Raw genomic sequence first — 22,716 nt, 5'->3', positions numbered from 1 at the left:
TGCACAAACTGCTGCGCCCGAGTTCAATGACCTGACACTCTGTAGACCGTTGGAGGATGTCAAGGCGGAGAAACAGGCAAATGGTTTGGAATACGATCCGTCTGAAGAGTATAAGGAGGAAGATGAAGAAGCTGCAACTGGAGGCACAAGCATGGCCGGTCAACGAAAATTAATCTGTGGCAAAAAGGAAAGCATCTGCAAGCTTCCGGCTCTGAGCATCTAGAGCATAGCTGGATCCTTACAACGGAAGGATATCAGTTGGTGGCTCGCTTGCAATGGGAGATAGAGATTCGGGACTAGGACATGTTTGGGGAGCACTTCTTTAGTGATTTCAATGGCTATGGTTTTCAAGAAGTGATGGAGAACCAGGTAAGTTCACGGTTAAGCCCCTGCTCGTTACGCCCTTTCTAAGCTATAAATAGCTAGCTTCTATCGTTCAACCGCGAATTCTCCAAGGGATCTACCCGCGAAAAGGTCCATCGCCAGCAGGATTATGATCAATTGTTGAAGAATTTGCCTGGCCTCTCAACTATCAAGGCTTCTGGTTCAATATCGACGACCCAGACACGGTGCTGGCGACTCTCAAGCTCATAGGCCGGGCAGTATTCACCACTCTGAACATCTTGGACGAGATTGGATTGCTTCGCCCCGACACACTGGTGAAAATTATTGCGCTCGTGTTGGGCGTTCTGTACGACAATACTCAGATGAAGAGGGCGAGTTGGAATGGCGAGAAGCCATGGTTAAAGAAGTCTTGCAACCTGGCATTGAGTTCAAAGGGGCGCCTTATGGCATCGAGAGATTGTTCGAGACAGATGGACAGGATAGGTCACAGCTGGACAAACCAGATTACGCGTGGAAAAAGTGGAAAAAGTTTGATTGGCCCACAGAGGTGAGTCTGGCATTATCTACACGCACAAGAGTCGGCTACTGACGTTGCCAAAGTTTAGGTCTTTTTTCAAGAGATTCCAGAAAGGGCCGACAATAGGTGGCTGACAATTCGCCCTGGAGTCAAAATCCGACCTGGCAAGGATGCGCAAAACTTGGGGTTCGATATGGGGTGTCTGAACCTTCGCCGAAGGCCAGTTGGGATAGTGTTGGGATAGTGTAACATTGTGATGAGAGAATATATATTCTTCGCTTTAGGGTGGAAATCTACTGTTCATCACCTACTCTTCTGGTTTTCCCCTCCCTTCACAAGAAAAAAGGACATGTTACCACAGAAAGTCTTCTTCCTTAACTCACGCCTCTCGAGGAGAACTACGTTTACCTCTTTGAGCTTGCAGATGACTGTACCCAGAAACTAAACTCTGAATCTAACTTTGACGTTGAGGTTGGACTGGAACATTAACCACCGACTCGTGGTCTTCCATTCACTGAGCATATCGAAATCAAGGTGGCGGACAAGCTGAGGGACAAATTTCGATATCTCCATCAACGCAACGTTCAGGCCTTGACAAGCTCGAGGACCGACTCCAAACTTGTCCGTACTGTCAGCACCTGTCGTCGTCCGTATGAAGACCTCTGGAACTTACGGGGATGTAGTAACGACTCATGGCTGTGGTATCTCCCTCGAGCCAGCGCTCTGGGCGGAAGGCGTCTGGGTCAGGCCCAAATACGTCCTTGTTGCAGTGGGCGACCCAGTTGTTGATGCCGACAACAGCTCCTTCAGGGAAGTACGTTCCAGAGATCATCGCCCCGCCCCTTGGGACAACACGGAACAAGGGCAACCTGAAAATGTGGTAAGTGAAGCCGAATGGATAATCAAACCCCCTTCCTACTCAGTGCCAGGGTACATCCTCTGGCCTTCTTTTATCACCACCTGACAGTAGGGCATTCGCTGGGACTCGTAGAAAGAGACAGGATTCGAAATTGACCCTGTGTTGGCCAGCTCATCGATCTCTCTGCGCAGCTTGTCAAGACATCTTCGATTCTTCCGCAGATAATAAATGATAGCGGTGAGAGTGATCCATGTTGTGTCAGCGCCAGCCACAATGTTACCAAAGGCTCTAATGAGAACATCCCAGTCCGTGAAAGTGGTGGGATCACTCCGCTGACCGGCTATGAACTGAGCAAGCATGTCCTTCTTATCCGGCTTTTCTTCTTCCATTCTCTCTGCGATACGCTCCGTGGTATAGGCGATGGTATAGTCTACTTTACCAGTGGCTGTGCCGGCGAGCCAGTTGACGATTTTGAACAAGGTTGGATGCAGTTCTGGATATACGCACGCAAAAGCGGCATAGGGCATTCGTTGACGAAGGCTCTCACAGATGCCTCCGATATCTTCACCATTGTCAAGAAACCCAAAGCGTTGAGAAAACGTGTCGCCAGTTAGCACAACCGCTGTTGCGAATGCTGGAAGGAGCAGACGATTATGTGGCCTTGACAATCAAATGCCCAACAGGTAAACCAGTGAGTCAGGTCAACAGTCTCGCCTGGCCCAGCGAAGTCCTTGAGCTTCTCAATCAAGAGCTCTCCGTATTCATCGATCAACAGCTCGAAAGTCAATATGGAAGACATGGAGAAAGCTTGTGCGTAATTGCGACGATATCGAGCAGCATCCCTGTTATCTGAGGTGCTGAAGGTGGTCGAAGTGCCGAGAGGGCAAGAGTGCTCATATCACCTCAACTTCATCCACGGACTTGAGATGGTGTAAATGGTCTAGATGGCCTCGGGGTCATCATCTCGAGGCGGACAATTTTGCCTGGAACAAATTGCAGTAGAGGAATTTGTCGAGGCCTGTGTTTCGCTGCTCACCATATTCTCTGGGCAAGTCGATGTTGACCTGCTCAAAATCACCTCTGATGAGAGCTCTCAGGTACCAAATGCAGGAGAAACGAGCGAGGAGTGGCCCAGGCGCAGAAGTTTGCTGGTACCATGCCGAAAGCCGAAGTAGAGCAACCAAACCAAGCCGAGTGCTGACAGGCCAACCAAGACTGATGTTTAGTGCACGTCGACGGTGACTTCAGAAAGAATAGGAAACCTTCTGTCACTTTTGTTTTCCTTTCTTCCCTCTGTTTCTCCCCCGCTGGAGGATCGGGCCATAGGGGACCAATGCGGATGAGGAGACAGGTATTGCCCCGGGGCGATAGGGAGAATTTATGCACAGAAATTGAGACATCTCATTCATGCTGCTGGGTCTTGTCTGCCTTTCCAGCTTCCTCGAGAGTCACCCCAATCCTTCGATCCATGATTGCATTGGGCCGCGTTTCTGTTCGCTGGTGTACCGGAATGCAAGCCCATCGGACACTCCTCACTTGGAAAGCTTTCGGCAGCTGGTTAGGCGCAGCTTATCCGCCGTGGCTGCATTGGCTCTACGCACGTCGTCGAGACCAAACCCTGAGCCGAGGACATCACCTTTGACCCCGCCATGATAGGCGGGTAGGTAGGCCAGGAGAGGGGGAATTCACGATAGGTGTTTTACCCTGCCATGGGCTGCCTCTAAACAAACAATATGGCGGCCACTCGGGAGGCGTCACTCATCTTCCCCGTCTTGCCTGGTGGCAGCCGGACGAAGAGCTAGCGTCGCTCATTCGTTCCTTTGCTCTCTACTTGTGCCAATTATTATTGCAGCCCTTCGCGCCTCGAATCTAAGATTCTTTATTGACGATTTTGGGAACGAGTGGACTTGCGAGCAGACACTTTGACTATTAATATTTGGCATTTTCGGTTCGAGACTAGTTGCGATTCCGCAAGCTTTCAGGGTTTCATTTGGTCTTGCGATGCCCATGCGCAGTCGTAGCATTAGATGTTTTATTCCTGGGTTCCTTCACCAAACATTGGTTGGGCACTGACGAGGTGACGTTCTAGGAACATAAATCCCGGTTGGTGAGTCGAATTCCAGGAATATGATACAAAAATGTATTCTCATGATGGTTCATTGACCAATGCCGCGGCGCTCTTCAAGTTCCACCATCACGAATGTGGCTGCCGGAGCGCTGACAGCTACGATACTGAGCCTAGTCAACCAACTGAGGTTCGCGTCGCCATGCCGGATTCATCCAAGCTAGCTATTCAGCATGTCTGTATTTTGCTTTGATACCACAACCGGGGTTCTTATTCCCTAGAAAATATTTAGATCGAAGCTCATATTATATCATATTCGATATATTAGAGTGAAATGTCTTTTGTATCGAGTGCTCTCGGGTCAACACAACCACGAAGGCTGGCTGACAAGGCTGGCTGACATGAACGAGGCTAGCGTGTTACAAGGCTACCTATTCTACGGTGGATCAACCCTTGGCATCCACGCAAGATAGTTCACGTCCAGACGCTCGCAATCTTCAACCTCAGTTTCGCTGCTCACAACATCTTTGTCCGTTCTTGGGTTCTTGGAAGATATTTTGACCTAGCATCCCGTGGCATTGCGTCCAGCAAAGATGATAAGCCACAACGAGCTCACTGCTTAAGGAGTGGTTCGCAGGACGTGCAGGAGGTTTCAACGAACAGTTTCGCGCAATCCACCCCGTTAGCTCGTATCGCGTCCGTCGAGGATGAGCATGACGCTCCGAAATTCCGCGCTCGTGTTCTCCAACATCGTTCTCATAGCGGCTCTTCTGATTTTTGCAAAGGGATTCTTTCCTCACAAAGCCTTTCTACCAGGATTGGCAACATGGCCTGCCACATCCGAAGCAGAGACTCTGCCATCACCTTTCGATCGTGTCATCTTCATGGTTGTTGATGCCTTACGGAGCGATTTCGTCTACGGAAACGCCTCTCAATTTGTCTTTACTCAAAGCCTGATAAGGTCTGGCGCTGCAGTCCCATTCACCGGTCATGCCAGTCCGCCAACCATCACTATGCCGCGCGTTAAAGCCATCACAACCGGCTCAGTCCCAAGCTTTGTGGATCTCATCCTCAACTTTGCTGAGTCGGACACGACGTCGACCCTCAAGGATCAAGACACATGGCTGGCTCAGTTACGAGCGAAAGGCGGCAAGCTCGTGATGTATGGTGACGATACTTGGCTTCGCCTGTTTCCGGATTTCTTCACTCGAACTGATGGAACGACGAGTTTCTTCGTGTCCGACTTCACCGAAGTCGACAACAATGTCACCAGGCATATCCCCTCTGAATTAACAAACCAGGACTGGTCTGGAATGACACTCCACTTCCTCGGCCTGGACCACATCGGGCACAAAACTGGGCCCAAAGGACCAAGAATGCCAGCAAAGCAGGCCGAGATGGATGGCATCGTCAGGGATATTTATTTAGAAATGGAAAGCAATGACCATCTCAAGTCATGTCTATTAGTACTGCTTGGTGACCATGGTATGAATGAGGGCGGGAACCATGGAGCCTCTTCTCCGGGAGAAGTTTCCACGGCGCTTACGTTCATCTCTCCAAAGTTCAGTTCGGCGTTCGAAGGACAACCTTGCCCCGTCAATGATGCGGCTGACTATCAGTACTACGACACTGTTGAACAATCGGACATTGTTCCCACTCTTGCCGCTCTACTGGGATTTCCCATTCCACTCAACAACCTCGGGGTTATTATCCCGCGATTGTTGGAGCTCTGGACCCATCCGCAAGATCAGTATGCGTTGCTATATGGCAATGCAGAACAGATCCTGCGAATCGCCGAAGCAACATTTCCGAGAGAATTTGGAAAAGTGTCTACATCTACGCAATGCTCAATCACCGATGGAGAAGACGCCGAAATCCTCGCCTGTCTATGGCAGCGTGTCAGAGAGGAGCACCAAGCCATCGCGGCGGACGCGTCACATCCCATTGCGCCGACAACCTTTCTCAAAGCTTTCCTGTACAAAGCGCAAAACCTTCTTAGTGGCACAGCCAGTAATTATGACCTTACAAGCATGCAGGCAGGCATCGGGCTCAGCGTGCTGGCGCTGGCGCTTTGCATGCCTAGTTTTGTACATGGTATCCTCTTGGCAGGCGTAGACGGAGTGATCCTCCTCCTCATCATGATCGCCTATGCCGTCACTATGTTCGCCAGCAGCTACGTCGAAGAAGAGCATCAGTTCTGGTATTGGACTCTTGCTGGCTATATGGTCATTCTACATTGCAAAGACAGCAGATTTAAAACAATCAACGCCAATAGGGGTGCTCGTGATATATTGCAGGGACCGACAAGTACAGTCCTCGCATATTTCCTTTTTGGTGTGGCCAGACGGTGGAGACAGACTGGCCAGAAATACGCAGGCGAGGCCGACTTACTCGCTGAAGTAATCGAGCCCAATTCATGGATCCTGTGGACGCTGGTCATGCTCGCCTACGCCGCACTTTCGCGCAATTTGAGTCATCGAGCAGGGATATGGATGGGTTCACCGCAGATGGGCATATTGCCGGCACTCGTATCCATTTCGGCCTTCCTCTTCAAGATTGCTTTCACCGCAGCCGACGCGCCTGAGCTGCTCACTTCGTTCGCAATCCTCAATCCGCTGGTCGGATTCGTATCAGCGTACCCACTCGTGAGCCTGGCAAGAGTGGTCTTCCTAGGTCTTACCCATTTACTCGCCTGCGCAATATACTACGAAGCGCCCTGGAAAGGCGCAGAGCATCTACGGCGGTTTCTCACAGCATTTCAAGATGTGTTATCTCTGTTCCTCATTACGCAGTCCCGAACGGTGTATGTGCCGCTATTCTTATTCTTCAACCTCCAATTCTACCTTCTCCGTCGGGGGAGACAGCATTCGGTCAGCGAGATTACCATTCTAGCTCTCCTGTTTCAATACGCCTCCTTCTTCACTTTTGGTAGCACCAACTCCATCGCCACCATCGATCTGTCTAATGCATACAACGGTATCAGCGGCTATAATGTAGCTGCTGTTGGGATGCTCACGTTCATAAGTAATTGGGCGGGTCCGATATGGTGGTCCTTTGCAGTTTGCCAGTTGTTCAGTTCTCTTCATCTCAAAAGTGGTACATATTCTTTTCTCTTTACAGTATTGACAACTTTTGCTTGCATTCATACCTTGTCGGTCATGGTGGCTTGCATGGTGCTCAGAGAACACCTCTTTATATGGACTGTCTTCTCCCCGAAGTACCTCTACACAGCGGCTTGGGTCGTGGGCCAGCATTGCTTTGTCAATGCATTGTGCGTCGGTTGCCTGCTTTGGCGAACGCCTGGCCAGTTTTGACAACAATCCCACAGAGCATGGGCGGTGCAGATAGATATAGAATACACAAAGACTTGTCGACCACTTGTCAGGATTTACAGATGGCCATTCAGCTCTTTCGAGACACAGAATCCCTCGAATAATTGACCGATTCCTTGAACATCATCGATGGGAATCACTTTCGACACATCTAGAGGAAACGTGGTCAGCAGGCCGCATCAGGCGCAGCAAGAGGAAGAATGTGTATATAACGTACATTGGTCAGGGCGCACGATCACGGTAGCCCCTTTGTCGGGATGTATGCCATACTTCTCATAAGCATGGCCATGGCCCGAGTTGTAATGCTCATCGTCAACGAATACTTTATGCAAATCTAGTGGCGACAGATAAACAGAGTCAGCACAAAGTAGTGGTGTCGCTCGCCTTTCGGGACATTGCGCTCGCTCCTTACTTACCTCTCATCTTCCACTTTCCAGTAACAGGCCAGAAATAGTCTGGGATTTGCTCCTGCTCGAGGCCCATGCGATTGCCGATGAGGACGACGATAGGCTCAATGAAACTGTCAATGTCTGCCGACACAGGAGTGTATTTTCGCACGGGACCGGCCGCAGATTCCATGTATTTTGCGATCTGGGACAACAAAAAGATTTGGGTCAGTTTCTGTTCTTTCTTTAACGGCAAACAACAACAGCAACATTGGTGGGACGCAAGACAGGACAAACCTGATTCAGCCTCGTCAGCATATTTGGGTCTTCGATCCGGCCTGCGAAGAAGATCACGCGCCACCGACCGTCTGCCTTCAGGGCCCGAGCAAGTTGCATGGCTTTGACATCGCAGAATCGTACGACCTGCGCACTGGGGAACCTCATGCCGACCACAATCTCCTTTGCCAACTCCTGCGTGCTGCCTGCACTGCAAGTCACGCTGGAATCCTCATATTTGGAAGTCAAGCCGGCAGTGTACCGTCCGGACTTGATGAAGCCCTCGCGGAATTCTTCCGGGGTGATTTTCTTCTCGTTGTCGGCCTTGTTGCTGGCAAATAGGTTCATAAAGTACCGGTCAAAGTCGATGAGATCCGCGGCCGTCTTACCGCGCTCGACGCTGTACGTTTTCAACAACTCCGGAGTCGCTTGCCCCGTCAAGACGTGGCCGAGTTTCCAGCCGATGTTGAAGCCGTCTTGCAGACTGACGTTCATTCCCTGTCCGGCCTTTGGGGAGTGCGTGTGGAATGCGTCGCCGGTCAAAAATACCCGGTTGGCTTTGGTAAAGTGATCCGCGAGACGTTGACCGATTGAATAGCACGACCACCAGTACGTGTCTGCGAAGTCCATCTTGTACGGATGGAAGATTTGCTGTGCCTTCTTGTGCAGATCTTCGAGTTTGATATCCTTGACGTTTGTGCCTGTGGGGAATTCGATGTAGAAGCGGGTCAGGGAGCCGCCTTCTCGAGGGATGACGAGGAGGGAACCAGAGTCTGAGTGGACGGTGACTTTGCGACGGATGTCGGGGAAGTTGGTTCGGGGATAGATGTCCATTACCCCCCAGACTGCGTCGGTGGTGTCTCCGACCATCTTGTAGCCCAGCGATTTGCGCACAACGCTGTGTGCACCGTCACAGCCCTGAATTTCAAGACCAGATGTCAGCAAAGAGGACCTTCACAACCCATCATTTCTGGTGAACTGACTTACCAAGACGTACTTGGCCCTGAAAACTTCCTCTTTTCCATCCTCCTCCCGCACCGCAACAACCGTGCACGGATAACTCGCAGCGTGCATCCCAGCCAACTCCTCGTCCAGACTCACGCTCTTCACCGTCCAGCTGTAACTGACTTCCTCACCCCTCCCAGCACCAAGCTTTCTCATCTTCTCCAGCAGCAAGCCATTGACACGTGCCTGGTTGAGGATCAAGTGCGGCATGTGACTGAGGCCCTTGGCCGTGTCGGCCGCGCGATTACTTCGGCGAATCCCGCCGTGGCCGTCGGGGCTCCAGAAGGCGACTTCGAGGACGTGGTAGGCCTCGCGGAGCAGATCCTCAGATAGGTCCAAGGTCTCGAAGATCTCGACAGTGCGGCATTGGATCCCGTCTGCCTGCCCGATGGCCATAGGACCCCCGCGTCGCTCGAGAATCTTGAACCTGATCTGTTGCCGCGGGTGTGTCGTGTTGTAGATGGTCAGCCACAGCGCCGCAGTCAGGCCGGCGCTGCCGGAGCCGACGATCAGAACGTCGAGGAGGTCGGCGTCGGTCATTTTCCAGCGGTGGGAGTGGTAGAGATGCAGGTCGTGGATTGTAGATGTTGGCTGATTGACTCTGGTTCGTCCTGTTATGCAACGAAATGTACTGTAATGCAATGCAGTAGTTGTCAAAGTCCAATGCAATGTTGTGTAGTGCCGTGTATTGGGAATTGGATGGGCGTCAGTCTCGGATCTCCGAATAAATAATAGTCAGGCCTCCGTCGAAAATCTCCATTTACCCTCGGCGGTTTTATATCTCCAGCGCCTTCTTCCAGAGCTCTGATGTAGAGCAGATAGAGCTCCCGATCCGACGGCAAACAGACCTCAAAGATGAAAAACAATGTATGCAGCGGTACTTGAGCGCGGCATTCTTGTTGCACTACAACTCAAACCCGCTGGCAGTCTAGCAGACGAACCTCTTTTTGTGTTTCATCCTTGGTCGATGGAATCGAGATGGCTTACTCTCAACTGCCCACTGGAGCTTAGTAGCGATTTGTTGGTACCAATGCGGGTTTTACCTTTTCCCCCGCTCTTTACGGAGTACTTCGCTCCTGGCTCTCGCGTCTTTCATTGTGGCGAGAATGCTTCCGAGCGCGGGATTGTGTGGCCAATAGACATCAATCCCTTCCCGATGGTGCGAGACCCTCGGAAGGAATTGCTTCCATAGGCTTTCTGCTTCACCTAACACGGACGCATCTACCGTGCAGAGTAGATGATTCCGTACGATAGGGGCCGAGTATGATCGCCGTGTTCTGCACTCAGCGTGTATATCGGGAACGGCGCCCCTCATAATAGTGAAAATGAATAGTTGTCGGATACCAAGATGGCAGTATGCATTGGGATAAGCCCGTACTTGTTACGGTTAGCGTACCTTCTACCTTATAGTTTTAAGAGCCAATCACAGTGCCCAGCGGCCGTCACCGCCTCCAGATTTGTCCCGGCAGAATAGTCCGCGAAATTCACCAATGTCCAGAAAACAAAAACTCCAATTTCTCCGGTTCTTCCATACACACTGCGATAATATGTAGGGTGCTCCTTCTTTGGCAGAAATGCCTTCAATAGATCCCCTAACTGCCACTAGTGCCTCGCTGCCTCCCTCTGCCATGCCGCTCATTTCTCCCAATGCACTTCTCTACGCCCATTTGAAGCAAAGCCCGCCTCGCCGCCCTTCAAACCGCATCCCTTCCGAACCACGACCTATCCAGCTCAACGTGGGCTCATTGACGCACTGTAATGGCTCTTCCTTGGTCAAGATCGGAGCGACGACAATAGTCTGTGGTATTCGCGCCGAAATTCTCTCTGCAAGCGAGATTCCCAGTTTTCGGGTCAGCAAATTCTCAGACAAAGACCGGACAACCTCACTGAGACGGAAGAATGAGGTGGATGACCATGAGGAAGAGGCAGAATACTCGGCCATTGAGCTGTACAACCTTCTCGTGCCAAACATCGAACTGGCCACGGGTTGCTCACCCAAACACCCTGCCAACACGGCTCCTTCAGTCGAAGCGCAGTCCATATCCCAACGCCTACTCTCATTGCTTCATACTTCGCAGCTCGTCAGAACCTCTGACCTCGAGATCACCTACACCCCACCTCCAGAATCCCAGGATCTAGAGCTAGGAATAGAGGCCGAAGTTCAGTTGAAGGCATACTGGACGCTTTACATCGACATGGTGTGTATCAGTCATGGCGGATCCATATTCGATGCCGCGTGGCTTGCTCTACATGCCGCATTGCGAAACTGTCTCATACCAAGGGCATGGTGGGATCCGGACTTGGGAAAAGTAAATTGCTCAATGGATGTGAAAGAAGCAAGGGCACTGCGACTAAGAGGAATGCCAGTACCCAGCAGTTGGGGTGTATTTGTGCCCGAAAAGAGACTGTTGACCATGCAAAATGACGAAGATCGGTATTGGATTCTTATGGACATGGACGCTCTTGAGGAAGAGTCTTGTGGGGAGAGCGGATGTATCACAGTGGATTGCAGTAACAGTGCTGATTTGGCATCGTTCTTGAGAATTGAAAAGAGCGGCGGCTCTGTGGTCGGTGTCGACCAGATTGCAGGAATGGCCGAATTTGCCAAGCGGCGATGGGAGCAGTGGAAAAATGTGCTGGAACATGCATTGGCTGCTTGAAGACTCGGTCTGGAGGACTTGGCGTGCGAATGGAAAATGATACCCAGGTTTATGTCGACATCGTATATTCACAGCGTTAAAGATCTGCAAGTGACCCAACCTTTTTCTGTATACAGAAGATAAAGATGACTTGGCAACCCAGACGTCGAGCAGCTATCGGATCCCCTCGCATGTCAGCAGAGAAAAGGCAAAGTCTTAGTGAGAAGATGCTGATTGGGGAAAACAGTAGCACCGAATCTTCACGGAAGTCTCCAGTCATGCCGTAAGTACTGATGGGGCAGTTGGGTTTCCAAATGGAAGAGTTGGGAGAGTTGGAAGAGATCAAGAAGAGGAGAGGCTGAGAGCGGTGGGGGACTTGTCACATGACATTGTCACATGGCATGAAGTCACATGACATGAATCTTCAATGGTATTTAGACCTATCAAGGAACAGCCTGCTTGGCACCAACTTCATTTGTACGGAGTTTTGGTTGAAACGCCAGCGTTCTTGAGTGAAGCTACGTAGCCCGGATAGCCCTCGGGATAGCTTCATACTATGTGACATGCAGTCCGAATTACCCACGACAAAGACCGGCCCCTCCCTTTCTCCCTTTAGAACCATTTGAATGCAGCCCTCTTCATGGCCCAGACCCTAGAGATATTCTCTCTCCTCGGTGTCGTCTGTGGCCGTCAACTTCTCTTTCAAATGTTTGAAAAGGGTTTTCGCAAACAAGGGCGGCACCGCATTGCCGATTTGCTTCAGCTTCTCCGACATGGATCCAGCAAAGACGAATGTTAGAGGAAAGGTCTGCAGACTCGCATACTCGCGGATGTTGAATCTTCGCAGACCACTGGGGTGGTAGTGATGGGGCTTGACCGATGTCATGATGGTTTTGCACAGCTCACTCCCCGCGTACGGAGGCTTTGGTGCCCGCATAAATGGCCTCTCTTTCTGGTGCCTTGCGTTCGCAGGAATCGAGTTGATGGCGCTGTTGATGGATGGAATTGGTTTAAGACCTGGTCCGTTGCCGTGGGTAGGTCGAACGAAAGCAGGAAGTTGCTCGCCTGGCCTGTGCCATTTTGATTAGCGAATCGGGCAACATGATAGCTCAAAAGAGGGTGAGTGAATTCTTCTCTGCTCACCCTGATGCAATTATAATTGCTCGGTTCCTCGTTTGCGGCACGCCGAACTTGGCCAGTTCCACAGCTTTCCACTGGACGCTGTACCCCTTTTCGATAAACCAAGAGATGAGATCACGAAAATGTTTCCTCTTATCAACATCCGTGAGGCTCTTTGCCTCCTCCAACGTGGCGATGCGAGGCTTGCAGACATCCAACAAGTCGCCGACTTTGGAGAACGCATTCATATTTTTCCTGTTGGCCTCTTCATTTGGACTTCGGTTTGCACCGCAGAACGGCTGGCAGGGAGGGCTCATATGCAGGAAGTCGACCTTGAAGCCATCCTCTGAAGCGCACGCACTCTTGATGAAGTCAGAGATATCGTTTAGCATGACCTGCGTACCGGTACACTCAAAGTTATGTCTGTAAGTCGCAATTGCTGTCAGGTCGAAGTCGACACCGAATTTGAACTTCAGGCCTGCCTCGAGAGCACCAGACGAAGTACCACCTGCACCGCAAAAGGCGTCTCCAAATGTGTATCTCCTGCTTTTCGAGTGTCCCACTCCACGCCATTGCCGGCGCACCTCTCGATTCGATATGCAGAACTCGATTTGCTGACCGTCTGGGGCGATCAAGGCACCATTGTCTGCCTGGCTTGAGTGTAGGTGTTCAATCCTGCCAGTGAGAGGTGGACCAGTTGGAACTCTCCCATCAATTCCCACATTGCAGTCGGCGCTCTTATAACGACAAAAGTAGATTGGTACGTCATTGAATGGTACGTTATTGTCGCTTCCTAAGTGTCTTCTAACGTGGTCTCGGTAGTTCAAGTCCCTGTACCGTTGACTGGTGAAGATGATTGTACATTTCCTGATCACTTGGGAAACCTTCACCGTTGACATGGTGGATTGAACACTTAAGTTCTCGTCGATCTTAACGAGCTGTACTAGCTCAAACGGCCGCTCGGGCATTAACAGCTCCAGGCGATTTTGATGCGAGAGTCTGTATCCTTTGATGAAGGGGCCGCCCTCGACAAACGGAAGGTATTCATCGATTCGCATAAAGGAATGGTCCGCCAACTCGACATCGCACCCGTGATGAAATCCCACTGGTCCATCAAACAATTGCCAAGCCCTGTTGATGTGGACGTCCCTTCGTGGTTTCTGGTTTCGGGGTTTTGAAACCTGTCGACTTCCCGTTATAACGAGATCTTCATCGTTGCCATTGTTGTTGTTGTCGTCGTCATCGTCCAAGACAATGACGTCCTTGTCATATAGTTCAGAGAGGTGATCTCGATAATAGGGATGGAAGCGCCCTCCGGGCGCGTCCGTTTCTGGCGGGCGCGCCTGCGCTTGGAGCAGACTGACTGGGGCTTGCAGGGCTGCCGTCCCTTTATGTGGAAGCATCTTGTCTTATTCCTTGCCCTGATGTCTGTGATGTTGCTGTCTTTCCAGACGGGCTTTTTCTTATCAAGACGAGAAAATGGTAGAAGGAGTGACAGAGACCAGGGTCAAGACAAGGCTGAATGGAATGGCGAACCGGGTGGACTGAGCGAATGTGAGGTCTGCGGAGAGCGAGGGGAGATATGACAGAAAGAAGAGAAAGAAGAAGCAGAAGACGAAGAAGATGAAGTCTCTCTCTCTCTGTGAGAAGACCAGTTTTCGCTGAATCTTGAATAAGAGGAGGCAGACGAAAGGATGAACAAGGAGGTGAAGGAGCAAGAGAAAAGACGTCTGAAGACAGTGCCTAAGGAGAGTATCTGAAGAGAGCGTCTGTGGAGAGCTTCTGAAGAGAGCGAAAGAGAAGCGATTGAATACGGACACAGCAAGTTCGAGCGCTGAATATTAAATGGCACACGCAGACCCAGGAGACTAAAAATCCGCCGAGAGGAAGCATGGCGACCAAACCAGCAGTTCTGAATGCGGTTCACTGGGCGCGACTCTTTACCTTCCCTCTTTGTAGGGGTCTTGGTTGGTTTTGAATATAATCAAAGGCCACGAGAGTCGTTCAGCTACTCCCATGGTTCAAACAAACACACCTTCGGGATCATGATTGAGACAACGATGTTTGTTGGTGTGCAACATGGGTTGCTTTTGTCTTAAGGCTTACGTGGTAGAGACACAGCGAGGGGGAGAGAAAACCAGATTACAAAAGACTTTGTTCAGCCGCCATCATTGTTCCCAACTCCGTTGTGTCTGAGATGATCATGGCTGATTTGTACTCTAAGCTGAAGGTCAATTCATGTTTGGGTCACGTGCGAGGCTCGAATGGAAAGGGGGGTCTTTTTCCACTGTTTGCCCTTCATGTTTGAAGAATGCTGAAACCGCCACAGCTACTGACGTTGTGAGAATGGGATTTGGACAAATGGAGAGAGTCAGCAAGCGCACGCTGTGTGGCGGGCAAGTCAGAAGAAGAGATCTACAACAAGTCTTGGTGTCCATAAAGGAAAGGGAGACATGGAGACTCATTGTTCTGTGTTTGCCTTTCAAGGTCATGCAAGTTGGAAACTGCTATTCAACCTCCCCCAGTCCCGTCGGCCCATTTGAGGAAGTGCTGCAGTTTCTTTGAGAGCTACCTGTCGTGCCTTACTGAAGCTGACCAGATCGCCGGCTCAAAGGGAGGTATTGAGAGTCTCTTGCTTCTTTTGCGGCAAGCAACCCTGGTCCATTTTGCGGTTTGACTGTGGAAGAGGGCTAGTACGAAGCAGGTAATAGTCGGGCTCATGCGAGAGGTCTTAGAAAATTCGTGGATATGTTTCCATACCTCCCGGATCATAATCAATCCCTCACTTGGGTATCTTTCAAACAACTCCCGCACCGACGGACGCTCCATCTGGCACCACAAAAGGCGTCTACAAAGCAATATACTTGATGCCAAGCCCAAATTACTCTTGGAATCTACCTTTGGCAAGGCACTTCAAAAAAAAAAAATCTTGTACTGCTTTTACGCGGAGCTTGTTCGCAACAACGAGGCTCTCGGACAGATCGCTTCATTCTGAACATCTTCACACTTTGTTCGAAGAGCCATGTCATATCCATTAGGTGATGCTATCCACACGCTCTCCATTGTCGTCCAAGTCGATGCTGCTGTGAGATGATTGGGGGGAGAACAGGCGCACGGCTGAGATTCCTAGACTGTGTGCGCATGGCTGAAGAGGGATGTAATAGTGTTTTCGCACGTCCTTGCAGCGCGAGGCATCGCTCTCCACATGGATCGAATAAGGCTCATTGGCAACAGGAGGAGGTTCATCACCAGACGAGGAGCCATTACGCATTGTCGAGTATGGACATTTCATGTCTAAGAGAGTCACTTTCTACGATTTCACGGCCTGTTGTTGCAGCCTATTGTGTAGCCTCGGATCCGAAAGTTTACCGAAGATTATCCGACGCTCTCGGCTCACCTTCTATCTATGGAAGTCCGGCAAATGGCGGGGCCTCGTCCCCTTCATCTCCAAGAAAAAAGAGTTTACACCAACTGCACCAACCACTGGCTACAGAATGCGGCAAAATGCCATGCATGCATCGCTCGCTAACCAAATCTCGCCGCTGACCAGAAAAAAAATAATGCCCGTCTCCAGCATGAAGCAGGAATTTCCCCTCTCAGAAGGCTCAGCATGTCGTCTCTTCGCCCGTCTCAATTAGGGAGGACCTCGCTCCAAGTTGGCATCTCCTGCGCCCTCTGGACTCACTTCATCCTGAGATCCGCTCTTGCTCGGTCCGAAGCGACGAACTACAACTGCTAGTCCTCGATTCTTCCCGATCATAAAACCCTGACTCGTGTGCTATCTTTCCTCAACCCTCCTGATCCTGCCAGTGTGCCGATTGTCATGTCATTCTAGGTATGTGAGAGCCTTTCCATCCCCGCCACGCCTGCAGGATGATCCCATTTTGTGTATTTTATTAGATGTTAGACTTCATATCTATTTTTGCTGAAAACTCTCGGGTCTGATTATGGCAGCATTTGGCGCTTTTGACCGCAAGAAGTCGGCATGAGCATCTTTGTGGGCTAACCTTTTCTTAGAATTGTATAGACCCCTGGGCAAAATGTGCGGCATCCTTGCTTTAATTCTTGCCAACACTTCCTCTACCGCCGCTGCCGTCGACCTCCATGAAGCCCTCTACCTCCTTCAACATCGTGGCCAGGATGCCTGTGGGATCGCGACCTGTGCGACCGGCGGGAGAATATACCAGTGTAAGGGGAATGGCATGGCAGCAAAAGTGTTTCACGATGGCGCAAGAGTAGTTGATCTCCCTGGTTTCATGGGCTTGGGCCACTTGAGATACCCCACAGCAGGGAGCAGTGCGAACGCCGAGGCCCAACCGTTCTATGTGAACAGTCCCTATGGGATCTGTCTGGCGCATAACGGCAACCTGATCAACGCTCCCGAATTGAAACAGCATCTGGATTTGGCGGCTCATAGACACATCAACACCGATAGCGACAGCGAACTCATGCTCAATGTTTTTGCCGATGAACTCAACGAGACTGGGAAAGCCCGTGTCAACGAGGATGATGTATTTGCAGCCCTCAGCAGGATGTACGAGAGATGCAAGGGTGGCTGGGCTTGCACGGCTATGATCGCTGGTTATGGTCTCATTGGCTTTCGAGATGCGTTTGGCATCCGCCCTCTTGTCCTTGGATCCCGCCAATCAGCCGACGGTCCGGGCAAAGATTACATGATGGCTTCGGAATCAGTTGCTCTGGCCCAACTTGGCTTCGACATCATACGGGACATTCTGCCCGGAGAGGCTGTTATCATTCAGAAAGGTCACGAGCCCCATTTCCGGCAGGTGCAGCAACGCAAAGAATACGCGCCTGATATCTTTGAGTATGTCTATTTTGCCCGTCCCGATTCAGTCATGGATGGAATCAGTGTCCATCGGAGCCGGCAGCATATGGGCTTGCGGCTTGCAGCACACGTCAAAAAGGTGCTCAGTCCTCAAGACCTGGAAGACATTGATGTGGTCATACCCATTCCAGAGACATCTGTCACTTCAGCATCTGTCGTGGCCAAAGCGCTGGACAAGGAATACTGCCAAGGCTTTGTGAAGAACCGATACGTCTTCCGAACCTTCATCATGCCAGAGCAGAAGGCCCGGCAAAAGGGGGTGAGACGGAAACTGAACGCGATGGCGATGGAGTTTAAGGACCGCAATGTTCTTTTAGTGGATGACAGTATCGTACGAGGCACTACCAGCCGGGAGATTGTAACGATGGCTCGAGAAGCGGGAGCGAAGAAGGTGCACTTCGCGAGCTGCGCCCCTCCGATCACTCATGCACACATATACGGTATCGACTTGGCGTCGCCGTTTGAGCTGGTTGCACACAACTATCATGGGCCTGATGCCATTGCAAAACACATTGGGGCCGACAGTGTGATTTATCAGACTTTGGAGGACTTGAAGGCAGCTTGCGTTGACGCAGCTCGAGAAGCACAAGCGCGTGACGCCCCGAGCAATTTCGAGGTCGGCGTGTTCTGTGGGACATACATCACCCCTGTCGACGACGACTACTTTGAACACTTGGAGCGAATTAGAGGGCAAACGCGGAAGCTGAAGGTCATTGACGAAGCCCGACGGGCGGTTGCCCAAGGAGTCGCAGGCGAACACCAAATCCAGCTTGCCACGAATGGCGCAGTGGTAACCAAGAACGGCAAGGTGGTCCCTGTGGTCAATGGCATTTCACACGAGCAGTCGATTCAGACGGATGTTCCGGGCTCGCATCGTGGTCCTGCGACGTCCCTGGGTTTCGAGGAGGAAAGCCCGACCGTGCGAGACCGCATGGACATCGCTCTGCACAATTTGGGAGACTTTCCCCGAAATGAGTGAATTTCAGCAGGCCGGCACAGCAAAGGTGGCATTGGTCTGCGTTGATTAGCATCTTTCCGGAAGCACATACATAGAGGAGCGGCGGGTTATCCAAGTCCAGGCGAGGGACTCGTCGCTTGCAATTGTTCAGGAGGCACGCTGAGAATGCCCTTTTTCTTCCCCATTCATTTGCGCCTTCCAGGTCTTCAGGGAAAGATGCAGATGCCACTGCCACTGGGCGCGCACCAGATACTCTTTTCCACTGACCGGGGGCCCTGCTGCGAACAAGTCCATTTAGCACAAGACCGCCTCTTCTACATCTTCCATTTTCTTCCTTTGCGGCAGGCTCTCAACCCTGGCTATCACCTTGGGCTTTTTGGACCTTTTGACTCGTTCATTTGAGTGAGACTCTCTTCATCACCACGTCGCCATCATGCCTCTGCTGTTCCTTTTGCTCAGTGCCATTTTCGGCAGCGTTTGTGCCCAGCTCTACACTCCGACCAGCACCGACGATGACGGCGACGTTACCCAGCCAGGGCCATGTCCCGGATTCTTACCATCCTTTCCTGACTTCGAATTCCCCCATCTGATGATACCAATCTCCTCTAGCAACCCTGACACTGCCTTTCCCAACACCGACATGCCGTACATCACGGCTGCCGACATCGAAATGATCTTCAACTTTGACATCCCCGTGTCTCGCAAGGGGCAGACGTGCACTGTAGAATTCCTCTTGCCGAACGAGATCGAATTGAGCACCTCTTCGTTTGAACTGGCCGGCATCAATGGGACGTACGTTTTCTCCCTGTCCATGCTTGGTGCAGGGGCAGTGGAGGGGAAGACTACGTACAACAATCAGCCCCTTCAAGCCAACCCGCATGGGCTACCGAAGACCATACACATGCAGCCGGGACATGCATATGAGATTGGCAGCACTATTTGCGTTCCGGGCCGGATCAGCATGACGATGAGCAGCCCTGACAGCAGTTTGACATGGTTTCAAGACTGGAATCAATGTGCTATTGGGCTGTTCATCACCTATTCACCATGAAGATGGATTACACTGGCTAAGAGCACGGAGATTGCAAAGTGCTGGGAGGTTCGCAGGATCCCCAGCCTTGTGGCTAGCGACGGAACATGGGGCGAGTTATGGGAGAACAGGTGTTAAGGTTTAGACAGGTATCTTAGCGAAGACCAGCCATCTGCATTCATGATTCCTAGGATGCATGAACCGAGGGTGATGGTGGTGACGGAGGAGGCTGGGTGGTGCAAGGGCTAGTGGCACCAGTGCGCTTTGATTAAGCATGACTTACTCGGTACTACCTACAGTATGGAGGAGTTGGTGGGGGCCTCGCTAGGGCTAGGGAGCCTATTTAGGTGCCTAATCAGGTGGTGTTGGTGTCATTAGCAGGGGGCTTGGAGGGGCAGGCGCCTAGCGGGCTGTGGGCTACAAGCTGCCCACCACCACAGTCACCAGTGCGCAGTGTGGAACAACTCATCCATCGCCTCTCGTCCCAATGCATCTCTTGTCTCAGTAGCAATCAATGAAGCTCACTATCACATCTACCTACCGTCCCCTGCCTCTTTTACCACGCTCGCTCTCTTTCCCTGCCCGTCGTATCACCGTCTCAGCATCCATCCCGAGCCTCCTTGCCCCCTTTCACAACTCGAGTCGATGGAAATCTCGGTGCAAGATCGCATTTCGAGACGCAGGCGACCTTGCCAAACACCCTACACGAGGATAGCCAACAAGCGCCGACTGCAAGCCTTGTATACCATGTCATCCTGAGTGCTGTCCGACCTCCCTTCTCAAAAACACATCCCCGTCGACATTCCAACCATGTCGCGACCACCTGCCGCTCGCTCCTCGGTCGCATCTGGCCTTGCGCCTCCACCACCCCCAGTCTATCCTGCCAGTGCACATGGCTCAACCGTCTTTGCACCTCCTCCCCTCTCTGCTGCACCCACAAACTTGAGTCGCCCACAGTCACGCTTAGAGCCACCTCCCCTAGCTGCCACAATGGGCCCCATGCCTGGCACCCTTGAACGACCTATCCACGGCCCCAAAAAGCGCCTGATCGTGACCTGCGACGGAACCTGGCTTGACGCCGACAACGGCCTGGTAAACGGGCATAAGCAACCTCCATCCAATGTCTCGCGCATAGGCTGGGCCATCAAGGACACATCACGCGACGGGATCCCTCAAATCGTGAACTACCAAGCAGGTGTGGGAACTATGGGAGGCCCCGCCTCGCGCGTGGTTGGAGGAGCTACAGGCCTAGGGTTGAAGGAAAATATGCGTATGTCGTATACATATCTGGCTGTGAACTGGCGTGCCGGTGATGAGATATTCCTCATGGGATTTTCCCGCGGCGCATTCACGGCGCGATCGGTGGGCGGCATGGTTGGCGCATTGGGGCTGCTCACGCGGAGCGGACTGCCGTATTTCAACGAGATCTTTGAGGACTGGGAACACCGCGCCGACGACCACTACGTCTCGCAATTTCCCGACATTCCTTTCCCTGAGAAAGGGAGATTTGACGACCGATACGTGCAGGAACTGGCGAGGCGCGGATTGACGACGTTGAACGTCCCGATCAAGGCCATTTGCTGCTGGGATACGGTCGGTGCCCTCGGTATTCCTCGCGTACCTTGGCTCGAGAGTCTGAGGCTCCAGGCACGCGGCATGCATGCATACGAATTCTACGACACGACTTTACATCCATGTATTGAGAACGCGTTCCAGGCATTGGCGCTGGATGAACGAAGAGCTCCCTTCACTCCGGCACTGTGGGAGAAGCGGGATAACCACACCACCAACCTCGTCCAGTGTTGGTTTCCGGGCGTGCACAGTAATGTTGGTGGGGGCTACGACGACCAGGAGCTGGCGGACATTACATTGGCGTGGATGATTTCGAAACTCGAGCCGTTCCTGGACTTTAGACCGAATGCGCTGATGGGATTGTGGGAGGAAAATCGCGCTTACTACAAGCAGACGAGACAGCGGACGAGGTGGTGGAGTTTTGGCGAGATATTGGAGACTGTCAAGGGCCTTTACGCGCTGACGGGAGCGAGAACGCGGACGCCCGGGAATTACTTCCGCACGGACCCTGACACGGGACGGCCTACCAGCAAGAGATTACGAGGGACGAACGAGTTCATCCACGCTTCAGTGCGCGCGAGGCTGGGATTGCAGGGCCCCGGGGTGCAAGACCGCGGCAACTACGATCCGCCCGCTCTACGGGACTGGACTTTTGACGTCGAATTCGTCGGACCAGGGCACGGCGGTAATCAGGATGGATTGATGGTGATGTGGAACAATCACGGCCGCTCGTCGAGGCGGAGGGGAGAGAAAGGCGGGCAGGAGAGAATACCCGAAGAGAAACTGTCCGAGACGGAATTGGTACTTCTGAAGCAGAGTCCCCGCGTCTATGACTATGTCATGCAGTTACGGCCGGCCGGTGGGCCGGGCGGAAAGAGGAGGTCTCGAAGACAACACGGGCAAAACGGCGCGCCGAGTGGACCGTACCCAGGAGGTGTCGGGACGTCGCAGCCACCGCCGGGATCTTTTGTCGGAGGTCCGCCCCCGCGTCCTCCATCAATGGCCGGTGAGATGAACGGGAGACGCAGCCGGAGGTCCCTGAACATGGACGCCAACGCCGACGCCTCGCCGCCCGACGACAGCGACGACGAAAGCCAGGAGCAGCGCGATAGGGAGAGAGAAAGGCGGCACAGGAGGCGACGCGAGAGCGGCGGAGATCCAACAGACCGAGATCGCCATAGTAGACGCCGGCGGAGTCGCAGGTATGAAGACGACGAATAGTGAAATTGAGGATTGAGCAAGGATCCCCCTCCCCCTTCTTCCCTTTTTTTTCCCCTTTGTTTCCTTTTTCTCCCCTATTTCTTTTTTGGGGGGGAATTTGGGGACTTGGTGACTTGGTTACTTGGTGCTTGGTGATTGATTCAAGGGTAAAGAGAGGTGGAGAGCCGTAACACGGAGTACATGATGGTGTCTTGTCAGTTCTGCACCCGCGATGGCTCGGGATGGAGTTTGTTTGGTCGTTATTAGTGGGGGCGTGTCGACGTGATGTGTGATCGCGAACGAGAATTGATAGTGATGATGATACCCAGATGACAGATGGCATACTGCGTACATATTCTCCAGCATGGAGCGTGGCATGGTCGTTCAAGCACGATCGGGTTGAAGATCGAGATCGAGTTCGATTCCATGGCAATACAATAATACAACAGATAGAAGAAAGTGCAGAGGACAGAGGACAGAGGACAGAGGACAGTTACATGGCTAATTCATCTGTCATTCGAATTCGAAGCGGTGAGAATATCTCTGCGTACAGCTTTGCAGCATGAA

At 52.0% G+C, this 22,716-nt stretch overlaps 9 protein-coding genes across 9 annotated transcripts; 6 read left to right on the top strand and 3 right to left on the bottom strand.

Annotated features, from left to right (window-relative positions):
- Nucleotides 1-303: 303 nt before the first annotated feature.
- Nucleotides 304-1,106, top strand: Z519_02784 (uncharacterized protein; the record flags this gene model as incomplete). The annotated part of the gene is made up of 4 exons (XM_016760540.1): nucleotides 304-369; nucleotides 427-569; nucleotides 595-892; nucleotides 951-1,106. The coding sequence occupies 4 exons, from the start codon at nucleotides 304-306 to the stop codon at nucleotides 1,104-1,106; spliced, it is 663 nt and encodes a 220-aa protein (XP_016624061.1).
- A 197-nt stretch (nucleotides 1,107-1,303) lies between these two features.
- Nucleotides 1,304-2,520, bottom strand: Z519_02783 (uncharacterized protein; the record flags this gene model as incomplete). Its single annotated transcript, XM_016760539.1, has 4 exons — nucleotides 1,304-1,480; nucleotides 1,536-1,731; nucleotides 1,782-2,343; nucleotides 2,388-2,520. The coding sequence occupies 4 exons, from the start codon at nucleotides 2,518-2,520 to the stop codon at nucleotides 1,304-1,306; spliced, it is 1,068 nt and encodes a 355-aa protein (XP_016624060.1).
- Nucleotides 2,521-4,493: 1,973 nt separating this feature from the next.
- Z519_02782 (uncharacterized protein) lies at nucleotides 4,494-7,100 on the top strand (the record flags this gene model as incomplete). Its single annotated transcript, XM_016760538.1, has 1 exon — nucleotides 4,494-7,100. One exon carries the CDS (start codon nucleotides 4,494-4,496, stop codon nucleotides 7,098-7,100), a length of 2,607 nt encoding a protein of 868 aa, XP_016624059.1.
- Nucleotides 7,101-7,174: 74 nt separating this feature from the next.
- Z519_02781 (uncharacterized protein) lies at nucleotides 7,175-9,325 on the bottom strand (the record flags this gene model as incomplete). Its single annotated transcript, XM_016760537.1, has 5 exons — nucleotides 7,175-7,269; nucleotides 7,336-7,452; nucleotides 7,535-7,709; nucleotides 7,802-8,698; nucleotides 8,768-9,325. The coding sequence occupies 5 exons, from the start codon at nucleotides 9,323-9,325 to the stop codon at nucleotides 7,175-7,177; spliced, it is 1,842 nt and encodes a 613-aa protein (XP_016624058.1).
- Nucleotides 9,326-10,359: 1,034 nt separating this feature from the next.
- Z519_02780 (uncharacterized protein) lies at nucleotides 10,360-11,445 on the top strand (the record flags this gene model as incomplete). The annotated part of the gene is made up of 1 exon (XM_016760536.1): nucleotides 10,360-11,445. The coding sequence occupies one exon, from the start codon at nucleotides 10,360-10,362 to the stop codon at nucleotides 11,443-11,445; it is 1,086 nt and encodes a 361-aa protein (XP_016624057.1).
- Nucleotides 11,446-12,076: 631 nt separating this feature from the next.
- On the bottom strand, nucleotides 12,077-13,946 carry Z519_02779 (uncharacterized protein; the record flags this gene model as incomplete). Its single annotated transcript, XM_016760535.1, has 2 exons — nucleotides 12,077-12,494; nucleotides 12,568-13,946. 2 exons carry the CDS (start codon nucleotides 13,944-13,946, stop codon nucleotides 12,077-12,079), a joined length of 1,797 nt encoding a protein of 598 aa, XP_016624056.1.
- Nucleotides 13,947-16,583: 2,637 nt separating this feature from the next.
- Nucleotides 16,584-18,368, top strand: Z519_02778 (amidophosphoribosyltransferase; the record flags this gene model as incomplete). Its single annotated transcript, XM_016760534.1, has 1 exon — nucleotides 16,584-18,368. One exon carries the CDS (start codon nucleotides 16,584-16,586, stop codon nucleotides 18,366-18,368), a length of 1,785 nt encoding a protein of 594 aa, XP_016624055.1.
- A 412-nt stretch (nucleotides 18,369-18,780) lies between these two features.
- On the top strand, nucleotides 18,781-19,398 carry Z519_02777 (uncharacterized protein; the record flags this gene model as incomplete). The annotated part of the gene is made up of 1 exon (XM_016760533.1): nucleotides 18,781-19,398. The coding sequence occupies one exon, from the start codon at nucleotides 18,781-18,783 to the stop codon at nucleotides 19,396-19,398; it is 618 nt and encodes a 205-aa protein (XP_016624054.1).
- A 789-nt stretch (nucleotides 19,399-20,187) lies between these two features.
- Nucleotides 20,188-22,170, top strand: Z519_02776 (uncharacterized protein; the record flags this gene model as incomplete). The annotated part of the gene is made up of 1 exon (XM_016760532.1): nucleotides 20,188-22,170. The coding sequence occupies one exon, from the start codon at nucleotides 20,188-20,190 to the stop codon at nucleotides 22,168-22,170; it is 1,983 nt and encodes a 660-aa protein (XP_016624053.1).
- Between the last annotated feature and the right edge of the window lie 546 nt (nucleotides 22,171-22,716).

This window comes from Cladophialophora bantiana (genome assembly GCF_000835475.1).
Source record: "Cladophialophora bantiana CBS 173.52 unplaced genomic scaffold supercont1.3, whole genome shotgun sequence".
NCBI lineage: Eukaryota > Fungi > Ascomycota > Eurotiomycetes > Chaetothyriales > Herpotrichiellaceae > Cladophialophora > Cladophialophora bantiana.
The sequence above is the reverse complement of the archived record's forward strand: the minus strand, read 5'-3'. Positions and strand labels throughout refer to the sequence as shown.